At 42.6% G+C, this 12,540-nt stretch overlaps 1 protein-coding gene across 1 annotated transcript in view; it reads right to left on the bottom strand.

Annotated features, from left to right (window-relative positions):
* Window positions 1-12,540, bottom strand: part of ZMAT4 (zinc finger matrin-type 4) — a 223,165-nt gene that overhangs the window by 161,219 nt on the left and 49,406 nt on the right. Inside the window, exon 2 of the mRNA XM_008706305.2 lies at window positions 9,419-9,508. Within this exon, the coding sequence (XP_008704527.2) occupies window positions 9,419-9,508 (90 nt within the window). The remainder of the gene's footprint in view (window positions 1-9,418; window positions 9,509-12,540) is intronic.

Here is a 12,540-nt window from a genome sequence, read left to right as displayed (position 1 = left end):
ACCATCTCTGCCTTTTGAACTAAGGAGGAACAGGACAGATCCACTGGAAGTCACTGGATCTAGGTCCTAAGACCACTTCGGAGTTATTCCAACTCTCTAAATAACCCCAGTCCTCCTATTAGAAGCACATTATTTAACCACCGACAACTTCAGCATCTCTCTCTCTAGACGCCCTCCAAAAAACCACTCTGCTGTCTTAATTCAGAATACCAGCATTCTGATTCTCTCCTCTCCCCAGCCCTTGCACTTGGTGACTGCCTTGAATTCATTCAGCACCCTGTCCCAACCTTGGAAATCAGTGCACCTGTGGGGAACCTCTAGCCTGTGCCTCTGTGGGATCCAGCTCCTGGGGTGGCCCCTGGCTTGGCCTCACGCTCCAATAGAAAAGTAGAAAACCTTCACTGGAAGAAACTCTGAGGACAAAAGTCCACCACACACTTCTCCCTTGCTCTCCCCTACCCTGTGGCTGGAGGCAAATTCACCTCTATGCAACTTCAGTTCTGCTCAGCCGGGACCAGCATGGAACAACCTGTAGAAAGGGTTTTCCTCACAACCCACCCTGATTCTCAGATCTTCCTGCTCTCTGGGTTGTGCCCCTAAGGGTGAAGAATACTCTGCCTGCAGGAGGGCCAGCAACCACCCAGCTCAAGTTCTGAACTGCAAGTCATTCAGAAACTTCCTTGTGTTTCACATCCGTTCTCCAGTTGATCCGTTTTTACCAACGTATCCCTCAAATCTATGTATTTGCCATTGTTTGCTGCCGCCGTCAACCTCATCCAAGGCCGAACTCTCAGTGGCCTCCTGAAAGCCTGTTGCTCAACCGTTCACCTCTACTCCTCTCTCCACTAATCCCCTCTCTGCATCTGATGTCACTGCCTGCTTCTGTCTCTGAACACCAGCCACACTGGCTTTCATTTTCTATCTTAAGTGTGCCGTGATTCCTTTAAGTGCAGGGCCTTTGAACATGCTGTCCCCTCTGCCTGGCATTCTTCTGCTTCCCCTGGGCTCTTTGACTAGTTACTCCATACTTGCCTTTCAGACACAGCTGAAGCATCAGTTGTTCAGGGAAAGCTTCTCTGACCCCAAAGACCTATGATTTCCCCATTCTATGCTTTTCTACTACCCTTCACTTGTATATTTCTATGATTTAAAAAGAAATTAATGTCCATTTTCCCCACTGTCCTATAAACTTTGTAAATAGCAACTGTATGTATCTGTTTCCTTCCTCATGAAATTCTCAGCAATCAATATAGTACCTGACTCTTAGTAGGAAGTCAATTAATAGTTCTTAAAATAGAATAAATAAATGAAGACTACATTGTAACACCGAGCTCCAGCTCTAGTGCCGAACTATATTGTGTTTGAATCTTGGCTGTATCACTCACAAGGTCTGTGAGCTAAGATAAGATATTTGACCTAAGCTTCAGTCTTCACTTTCTTTTTTTTTTCAAATTTTTTGAAGATTTTTTTTTTAATTTCTAAATAATCTCTACACCCAACTCACAAGCCCGATATCAAGAATCACCTGCTTTTCTTTTTCTTTTTTTTTAAGATTTTATTTATTTATTTGACAGAGAGAGACAGCCAGCGAGAGAGGGAACACAAGCAGGGGGAGTGGGAGAGGAAGAAGCAGGCTCTTAGTGGAGGAGCCTGATGTGGGGCTCGAACCCAGAACGCTGGGATCACGCCCTGAGCCGAAGGCAGACGCTTAACCACTGCGCTACCCAGGCGCCCCGAATCACCTGCTTTTCGGACTGAGCCAGCCAGGTGCCCCGTAACCCCTTTTTCAATACAGGCAATAAAGATTCCTACTTGCATTTGTAAAGTTCAAATGAAATATCTAGCAAGTATTTAGCGTAGAGCTTGACACAGAAAGAGGGCTTAATTAGTGACCACCTAAGAAGAGAATGATCCAAGGGTATGTCAACAGTAGAATCAATGACCCACTACACTACCTCTGTTGTGGCAAAAAAAAAAAAAAAAAATTCATAGCTGTCTTTTGGGGCATCCTTTTCTTCCTCCCCTCTGGATCGGATTTTAGATCAAAGTAATAACTATGATATAAATGAGTTTCAGAACCACAGTCCCAAGCTAGAGGCCTCGTCTAGGGCCCAGAGAGTCATAGATAGCCGAATGCCGTGCTGCACATCGGCATTAATGAGGAGTTCTGCGTTTTTTTCATTTAAATTATTATCTGTGTATCTGTATAAAAAAAATTTGATTCCACTTTTGGGTACACTTTAGAGAGGAAATATTGAACTTTGCAGGACATACCATTGATTTGTAGTGACAAGAATGAGTATTTTAAATCAGGATTATCTCAAAAAAAGCCAGGAGTTTTGGTTTACCCTGAGCTGGCTTTGCTGCGTAGATGGCATAAGAAACCAACTGTCCTCGTTGCTTGCACAGTGCTGCAGGCTTCTAACATGACTCCTTCCTACATTTCAAGGTATCTGAATTTAGAGACACTAAGCAAAACAGCAACAGTGTCTATTCTCGCCCAGAAGTTTGGAATGGTGCTTCCTACTGGCCAAAGCTTTCAACCTGCTGGCCACTAAGAAACTAAAATTCAAAAGGAACAAAGACAAAGCAGCTTTGAGAGTCTGGAATGACATAAAGGAATCATTGCTGCGAGTAGAAAGACGTGCAACTAGAGGAGTGAAAAACCCCCTCTATCTTCACCTAAACTGTCCACCTCACACAGGTGGCAGCAAACACATTCTGTAAAGGGCTGGAGTAGAAACATTTTAGGCTTGTGGGACTTCGAGTCTATTGCAGCAACCCAGCTCTGCTGCTGCCCTATGCATAGAGCTGTAAAGGATTGGGCATGGCTATGTTCCAAAAAGACTTTTTCCGTGGACATGAAAATTTGAAGTTCATGTATTTTTCACACAATAATATACTCTTCTTTTGATTTTTCCCCCCAAACATGTAAGCCTGTAAAAACCGTTCTTGGTTTGTGGACCTCACAAAAATAGGCAGTAACCTGCGTCTGGCCAGCAGTTATTTCTGACCCTTGTTTTATAAATCAGCACGACCTCACACTTACTGGTGTTCTAATTGCCCTTCAGGTGTTCTACAGGAAAACAGCAGGCCTGCCCCTAACTGGACTAGAGAAGTTGTGTATTGTATGGTGGAGACGAAAAATGGAACCAATAGACAAAAATTAAAAACTCAATGAAAGAACACTCCACACACACTTTACAGTTTATCGTGCAGCTTCACAAAGAGGAAGCTTTTATTTGAGTCCCTTAATGACTCAGAGAGGTAGGCAGGGCAGCATTTATAGGCCCTGATTATAACCACGGCAATTAAGGTTTAGAAAGTCCAAAACAAAGTTGTAAAACTAATATATGTAGCCGAGCCAGGGACAAAATCCCTACTTCTAGCTCCAAATGCACAGCTGGAAGCCAAAGCACACAGCTTTCATGGGTAAATGCACCCATCTTTGTGAAGTGCTCATGAATTGAGCTGCAGACCACTTGAGAAATCCACACTTTGACAAAGTAAATGCTACTATTATGCACAGTATACGTTTGGACCTTTCCCCACCATCCAACACTTCACTTTTTGTCTCCACTGCTGTACTGAGTGAATTCTGTGCCCCCCAGATTCATGTCCACCTTGAACAGGTGACATCTGAAAATAGGGTCTTTGCAGATTAATTAGTTACAATGAGATCATACTGGATTGTTACAGTGGGCTCTAAACCCAGTGACAGTTGTCCTTATAAGAAGAGGAGAGAACACACAGAGACCCACATAAGGAAGAGACCGGGTGAAGATAGAAGCAGATTGGCGTGACGCAGCTGTGAGCCAAGGAACGCCAAGCACTGCCAGAAACCACCAGCAGCTAGGAGAGAAGCATGGAAACGATTTTCAATCAGAGCCCCCAGAGGGAGGCCCTGCCCACACTGTGATTCAGACTTGTAGCCTCTAGAACTGTGAGAAAATAAATTTCTGTTGTTTTTAGCCACCCAGTTTGTGGTACTTTGTTACAGCAGTCCTGGGAATCTAACACAGCCACCCACTGGCATTTTACACTCTAGAAATACCTTTGAATTTTGTTTCCCTGAAGACATTACTCATGTTGACTCCGCACTCAGAAGAGCCCTTTGCGGGGCACCTCGGTGGCTCAGTGGGGTAAGTGTCTGCATGATCTCAGGGTCCTGGAATCAAGCCTGGCATTGGGCTCCTACTCAGTGGGGAACCTGCTTCTCCCTTTCACTCTCCCTCTGTCTCTCTCCCTGCTTGTACTCTCACTCTCTCAAATAAATAAATAAAATCTTTAAAGAAAAAAAGAAGAAGAGCACTTTGCCACCCTTATACCCTGGGCTCACCCACGTGTATCCCGCAAGAATCAGTTCAGCGCCACTTTCTCCAGGCAGCTTTGTCCAGCCCCATCCTACCAGGAGAGGTTGGGGACCCCTCCCATGTGCCTGATGATGCCCTGGGAGATGTCTATGGTAGCACTTGTACAGCCCTCACACTGTATTTGAAGACATGACTGCACACTGGACACCGCCCCCCAACTAGATCCCGATCTCTGTTGGGGAAGGGTTGTGTCCTTTCTCTTTGTACCCCTAGTACTTACTAGATGCTTGCTACCTATCTCAGAATGTGACATGGTGAGCTAGTCTGCAGTACCAGAGGAATTTTCTTTGGTTTTCTTTTATATTTCCCCAGCCTTGTCTCTGCCACTTACCAGTGGTGGAACCAGAGTCAAGTGACTTAACTTCTCTATTTCAGTTTGCTTTTCTGTAAAGTGGGGATAATGATAGTTTCTACCCTACACAGGAGTGAAGATTAAATGTGTTAATGTATGTAAAGCATTTAGAATGTAAGTGGGAAGTGCCTGCTAAGTACCAGCTATTATTACTTTGCCCCGGAACAGCAGTGCTCTCTGGCTCTGGACCCAGCAATGGCTTCAATGCCTAAATATAAGATACAATTTCAAGATATGTGGGAGAAGCATAGGAACAGAACTTAGGGGAGAAAGGAGGGTCTCAATCTCAGGCCTGACCAATTTGGGCAAGTCACGATACTTCTTTGGGCCTTATTTTCACTTTTGTCACAAGATGAGGTTAGATTAGATAGAGTCCTCCAGGCCTGAAATACAGGATTTTAGGGACCCATGAAAGTGGTCCTGGAGGTTCTCCAGCTCTGCTGAATATTCCAGATCTATAGGAAATCATGTAAGTATTTAAAAGTAATAAGCTTGATCACACTAACCAAATGTCAAGTTTCTCCACTTAGAAGGAATTCTATTAACTCCATGTAAAAACACTATTTACTTAATACTGATTGGTGATTTTTGTTGGCAGTTACTTATCCTACAGAATAAAAATAAAGCTAAATCATCTTTTTACTTAAAAATGTTGTTTCTTAGGTAGACATTTCTTTTTCCCTAAGCAGGTGAGAAGATACTAAAAAGTATCTTGAAAACCCGAGATGTTCAATGAACTAGATGTTCCCTAAAGTCCTTTTTGGCTCTAATGCTCACAAGATTACAGAAAATTTCTCTAAGGCAATCAACTATAACAATTTATTTCACATTTAATTTTCCTCTGTGGCCTCGGGAGGAAAATGTCTCATTCTAAAGTTTCAGGGAAAAAAACATAGAAGATCCAGATGAGTATTCTAAAGAGTAAAGCATATGAAGGGGGGAATTTAAAAAGCTGGGAATGCCAGGATAGGAGACAGAAATGAATTTTATGTTTTTGAGAAACAAGAAAGTCAAATGACCTAGAGTAGAAATGACAGTAGATCTTGGGAATAATCATAGGCACTTCCATTCATCTGGATGTATATTTGGAGTTACTATGTATCCCCAGAAGGCTAAGAAGTGGGGAGGGAGGAATGGCTGCCATTACCTATCAGCCCCATCAGTTTTGGGAAACAGTGTGGGCCCCAGGTTCATGCATAGTCAGGGCATGGAAACTTAGCAACAAGTTTTCTCTGTTTTCAGAAGTCATTCACCTTGTTGGGTATTCAGGGCAGCCATGAAACTGTTCTCAGTCAGGTAAGACTGGGATACAAACCTGTCACAGCCCCCTGGAAGCAGAGCAGTGGGGAGGATGGGCAAAAATGGAGAGGCAAGTGGAGCAGAGCATTATATTCTTCTAAGAACACAGGGTATTGGTGGAAAGGGGAGCAATAATAATAACAACTGGAGAAGGACCTTTGAAAACTAAGTCCTGAATAAATGAGTTATGTCATTTGGGCCTTGTGATAAAACCATACATTAGATGTTATTTTTATCCCCATTTTACAACCCCATGGAAATAAACAAAGACAAACTAAATGAGAAAAAGAAAGGCTATTTATGCAGAGCTTCCCATAGCCAGGGTGTTAGCCACCATTACATGCATTTGGAGAAGACTCACAGGCAAGATTCAGTAAGACAGCTTTGTAACACAATAAAGGGGAGACCTCAGGTGTGCCCTGATTGGAGGCTGTTCATATGTGAAAGCTGTAGGTAGACAAACTAGAAGTGCACACCCCTACGTGATGGGTAGGGGGTGCATATTTGACGTTCTTTGGTTGATTCCAAGTTGGAAGCAGGGACAAAAATTAGGAAAGCTATCGGGTATTAACCAAGTCCAGACCATTTGGGGCCTATTGTTTCAGGGGTTTTTGTTTGGCCTCCTGGATTGTTCATAGAGATAGTGGTCTGACTTCCTACAAATTTAACTTAGGCTTCCTTGGCTGGTTACTTTACATTAATGGGTTGGTTTCCAAGGCTGGTTGTTATAGGTTGTGGGTCAAAGTTCTATTTTTCTTTATTTTTTTAAATGTCTTTTTAGTTAAAGTATAGTCGAAACCCAATGTTACCTTAGTTTCATGTGTATCAAAGTTCTCTCTCCCTCTAGATATATATATAAGGCTGGCCATTGTCTATTTGTATATTCAGTCTTCCAACCCTTAGGTATGCGTCTATACAAAAGAAAGTTGGCCAAAAAATTACCGACATCAACTTTCACAGCCCTAATGAGGGACTGGCTTCCATGCTGTATCTGGTATGTCATAATGCCTAAGGCAAATGATGTATTCACCTATGAAGTGTACACATATCCTAATAAAAGCATCAACTATCTCTTTCAAAAAGTAAGTTCATTATGGGGGTGCCTGGATGACTCAGTCAGTTAAATGTCCAAATCTTGATTTAGGTTCAGGTCATGATCTCAGGGTCATGAGATTGAGCCCCAAGTCAGGCCCTGCACTCAGCACAGAGTCTGCTTGAGATTCTCTCTCTCCCTCTCCAAATAAATAAATAAAATCTTTATTTTTCTTTTAAAAAGTAAGTTCATTGTGTTTCTTTTTTTGCTTACTGATTTATTCTTATAGAATAAATTCCAGGATACACCAGAAGCAAAAGTTCTCAAAGGGTTCTTTGGTAAAGATTCTTCACAAATACTTCTTACTCTAAAAATCCAAACATCTTCCCTCCATAAACTGTCCCCAATGCGAGTGGCAGAACCAGAGCCTGAGTGGAGTAAATCATGGATGTGACCAGAATGGCCAAGACCATGTCCTGGAGTAACACCAGTATGAGTCCCAGTGCCCCCTTTCTGTCTGCCCAGTCATAAATAAGTACAATATTCATGATTAGAACTTGAGTAGATAGAAAAAAAATCTGTGTTCAAAGGGCTAATTGCCAAATGTCTGTGAACCCTATTGTTTTTGACTATTATGATAAGACACAAAATGGCTACTGAATGAAGGGACATGGGCATCATCGCTGGATGATTTCAGGGAAAAGGAACTAATTCTGTTCTCTCTGCTAATAGATACCTGATGGAAAGTAGGACTCTGCTGTAGCTACAGGATTCTGAAATTACATAAAAACTGGCTCAGGCCAACTCTCCTGGGGCTTAATAAGTTCTTTTGATAGGAATGCACCCAAGAATGCACCTGTCTGCTCCCACCTCCTCCAACTGGTACAATCCATTCAAGCCCAAAGACCCCCAGCTCAAATGCCAACTCTCAGTAACACCATCCCTGAGTGACTTGTCCTGGCATGGATCAACTTGCCCTTGGTCTCCATGGAGCTTTGTGCAGAATGTTAAATAAACACCTACACTGTGGGATTATAGCTGGTTTTTTATGCAATGTTTATGTCCCTCACTCAACTCTGAGTTTCTTTAAGGCCAGTCTGTACCTTATTCATTTCTTTCCTCAGTATTTGGCATGTAACAGTGCACCTCACAAAACCCAGTAAGGAAGTATGATTATGATGGCCTGATTGAAGAAACAAGTTCAGAGAGATCAATTATTTGCCTAAGGTCATAAGGCTAAGAGCTGACAGAACTAGTCTCAGTCCCATTTCTTAGCAGCTTGAAAAGTTTTTGTGACATCTTTTGCCTCTAATAAGGTCTAAATGCTTCTCACCAAGGCGGTCAAGACAGCTCCACCTTGTTCCAGATTAGTCTGTGTATGAACAGCTCGTCTGTGATATAAGAGGTGTGCTTGGAATTCACTAACACCAGCCCTGATGCTCACTACCTGTGGTCATAAGCAGTTCTCTTGTTCTCTCTTTTTCTCCTGTGAAGAACACGCAAGCACAGTTCTTGTCAAGTTTCTTCAATGATCATATATTAATTTTTAATAAGAAAAGAATACCGGCATCTCTCCGGCAGCAGAAGGAGAAAGGGATCACAAGCACAAGCGAGAGCATAAGGTATAAATTCTATGCCTGCAGCCTCCTCAGAACTCAAAGGACAAGCGATTTTTGTTTAATCTGCAGTGTTTATCACAGAGGACCTCTGCAATGGATGGACATGAATATTCCACTCATTAGGAAAAGTAACCCCTGCTGGGAGGAAGGAATATTTATTTTATCAGTCCCTGCCTTGGCCTGGCTGAAGTAAACCCTTTGCTCTGATTTTACATCCTCAAAACAACTTTCTAATTGTCATTTTCTTCCCAAGTGACTATTCCCTCAGGGAGAGGCACACTGATCAAAAACCCTGAGTATTTTTATTTGCAAGATGTGCACAGTTTTTATTATAAATGAATAAACTGTCATTTAGTTTTATACACCAAAGGAAAACTAAAATATGTAAACAGCAAAGTATTTCTGACAGGGTTTCTCCTTAGGCTGTCCTTCCTACTCTTTTTCTTCTGATGGCTCCTGACTCTCCTCACCCAGCTGCTCTCTGTCCTCTCTGTACATTCTTTCTCTGCTCTGCCCTGGCACAGAATCATCACAAAGTACCCCAGAAGCATACCGACATGTTTGGGCAGGAAAAAGGAAAAAGATTGCTTACGTGTAATATTTTCTGGAGTATTTAAAGAGAACTATTTCTACTCCCTTAGCTTTCCTGCTAAGGTGGACATGACTTTACTTCCCAGGCCTACAGAGTTCTTGGCAAACTGAACAGACCATCTAAGGATATCAGATGGTGCCAGATACTCACATTTTCTGACCGGAGCCTCTTGGCAGGACACCCACCATCCCTGGGGTGAAGCATGTAATACAGTCGGACTTTGCTTGCATGTTTTCGACTCTGGGAAGGAAAAGCAGAAGCAGATACTATGAAAGAGAAGGCATTTTAAATCCTTGGAAACATAGCCAGTGACTGCAAATGCAAAGTAGTACTTTGATTAAAAACATTTCCACATGCTCCTGAGAATTATGTGGGTTGAAGATTCAGATAGGTTAAGTGACTTGCTCGAAGTTATAAAGAAAACATTATTTCAGAATTAGAAAAGACAATAAAAGAAGAAAGGTAAAAGCATTGGGATGTTTAAGCTTGGAGTGAGTAATATATTTAATTGTCCTCAAAATAAGAACAGGTCAGAGAGAGAACAATACAAGGATCGACTGTCATAGAAGGCTGGGTCCCCTGCCTTGTCTCACACTCCTGCTGCCCTGCCCATAGGAGCTGAGGACAGACAATGCCCCCTGGGAGCTGGCATGCATAGCATCTCCAACAGAAGTCTCTTAGTCTAGTTGTCCCATGTTGGAGCCTCACTAATGAGCTATCAAAAGAGATTTTCCAGAGTCAGATATCACGAGCAAACAAAAGATATCAAACGCAAGTCTGAGGACTGATCAGAGCCCAAACTGCAGGCAAACAGGCAGAGCAGTTAAACAATAAAGCCCCACCGCCTGCAGAAATAGCAGGACTCTGGGTTTCTGCCTGTATTGATGGGTCCATGCCCAGCATGGAAAAATTGATCGCATCCTACTTCCATCTTTCTTCTACTCCTTTGCTCGGCTCAACTGAGAGCCCATCTGAACTTCCCTCCCCTTTAAAGAATACGGCAGTGCTAACTTCCAAGTTGCCACCTGAGGATGGCTGAGTGAAAAGAGCACAAACAGTCACAAGTTCAGAACCCAAGCGCAGCTCCGCTGCTCTCTGGCTGTGTGATACTGAGCAAGTCAGTCTAATTTGTTTATACCTAAATTGAGTCTCATTTTCACTGTGTACAAAATGAACATAATATTTATTAGGGTTGCTGTGAGAATCAAATGAGGCAGTGCGTATGAAAAATTGCAATCCACATAATGCTTAACGTGTCTCACCAGTGAGGGCACCGATCCTGAACTCGGAATCTACAGTGCTAGGATAGGAATTCTCCTTGAATCCATAGCTACCTAATTCTGATCCCCTAACCCCTTCCTTTGCTCAGGGCGTATTTCCTTCTTCTCCAGGCCTTGGTTCCACTTTGCCTTTACTTACAGTTGGGGACCAGCCAATCTCCTGCGTGATGGCTTGCCTTCATGGATTAGTGACAAAGGCAAAGTGATTTTCAGAGAACACACAGCAAATTGCAACTTGTTTACAGGATATGATGTAACTCCCTCTGCCTGGTTTTCCTTCTTTATCACTTTTTTCATTCCTTTATTTTACTTCTAAAAAACATGCTTCTAAACAGTCCTTGAACACTTTCAAGGACTTTAAATGGGTTTAAAAGTGCTAATGGAACATGAAAGATATTACAGATGTGTAAAAGTACTGAAGTGTGATTTTGAAATGTATTTGTAGCCATTTCTAGGTTGCATTGTAAGTTGTAATCCAGGGTTACCTGGAGCCTTGTTTGCCTGTGAGATTGGTAGGACGCGAAATAGAGACCTCTATGGACCTGTGCCAGATCATTTCAACAGCACAGTTCAGCTTCTGCATGTTTTTGAGAATGATGCAGTGCAGACTAGTGCAGGTTTTTTGTTGGTTTTTTTTTCTTTTTTTTTTTTTGCAGAGAACTATGTTGATTACTAAAATCTGTATACATTTTCTAGTTTTGTTGGTTTTTTGGAGGCAAGGGGTAGTGGAAAAGTTAAGAATACTGCTACAGTCAAAAAAAAGAAAAAAAGAATATTTAAAAACCTGCAAGATTCTGAATGTGGTCACAGAGGCTGGGCTGGGGAACTCAGTGACAGGTAATTTAGTAAAAAGACAAAGCAATACCAGTGTGAGCTCAAATGTGGCTGAAGTGGACTTTCACTGTTGCATTTGTTACCATAGAAGAATGGATCACAGTACCCAACACCATCGATCTGCTCAAAGCCCTGAATTCCTAGAGAACAAAATCGTGGCAAAATTGGAAATCTCATAATGTGGCCTGTTTTGTGGTTGGATTTTCTCTTTGCTAAAATATTACATTTCTTTCTCAAAAAGACTCTTTCCAGCATAGGCGGAGTTCACTGGGTTATTTAATTGCAGTTTGACAAATCTTGTAGCTGAAAAGAAAAGGGAAGTATAGGGTAAGCTCTGCTGTGAAGCCATTAGTGATGAGAGATGTTGGGATCTGAGCCTTATTAGGGATTTTGTTCATTAAAGACCTGTTTTTCTCCTTCAGTTTTCCCAGCCTCCAGTTTTGGTGGAAGGACTGACAGCCCTCCAGGTTCTGCCTGTGCCCTTGTGTATGGGTGAAGAAAATAGCTTTGGAAAATCCCACCTCATTCTGGAATGATGGTGGAGGCATTCTAGTTAATCATTTAGCTGCTTCCCTGTTGCCTCTGTCCTCCTGCTGCTTTTCCCTGGCTGCCAGGGCTGGACCCAATGCTTTCCCCACCCACAGGCCCACCCTCACTGAGGACAGGACCTAAAAACCCAGAAGACAGTCTACTTCTCAGTGACAGGATTGTGGAGCCATATCCTTCCAGTTAGACTGATTCAAACCCAAAGCCACTTCCAAATGATGTCGGTTGTCAAGGAGAAAGAGGTTGTTAGCAGATTGTTCCCAGGTGCCCTACAACTCTCCTGCCTCGGCCCTGGGGCCTTCAACATCAGGATGCAGCTTGGCTAGTGAATCCTCTCCTTTCTTCCTGGCATCCTCACCTCTTCCTCAAGGTGGAACTCACTGAGTCACCCACAGCATCTTCCTCCAACAGGCTCCACTCAACCCCTTACCTACCAGAAATTGCTTGAACTTTGGCATGGTAACCTCACTCTTTCTAATTTATTCTAAAAGCAAACAAACAAACAAACAAAACCTTCCTACAAAGAGTTAAACTTAGATTTGAGCAAAGATGTTCTTTGCAGCATTACCTAACTAGGAACAGCAAATCAGGGAGGCAGTTACATGCTGAACA

This window comes from Ursus maritimus, unplaced genomic scaffold (assembly GCF_017311325.1).
Source record: "Ursus maritimus isolate PB19 unplaced genomic scaffold, ASM1731132v1 scaffold_28, whole genome shotgun sequence".
Classification (NCBI taxonomy): Eukaryota; Metazoa; Chordata; class Mammalia; order Carnivora; family Ursidae; genus Ursus; species Ursus maritimus.
This window is presented reverse-complemented; position numbering and strand designations above follow the sequence as displayed.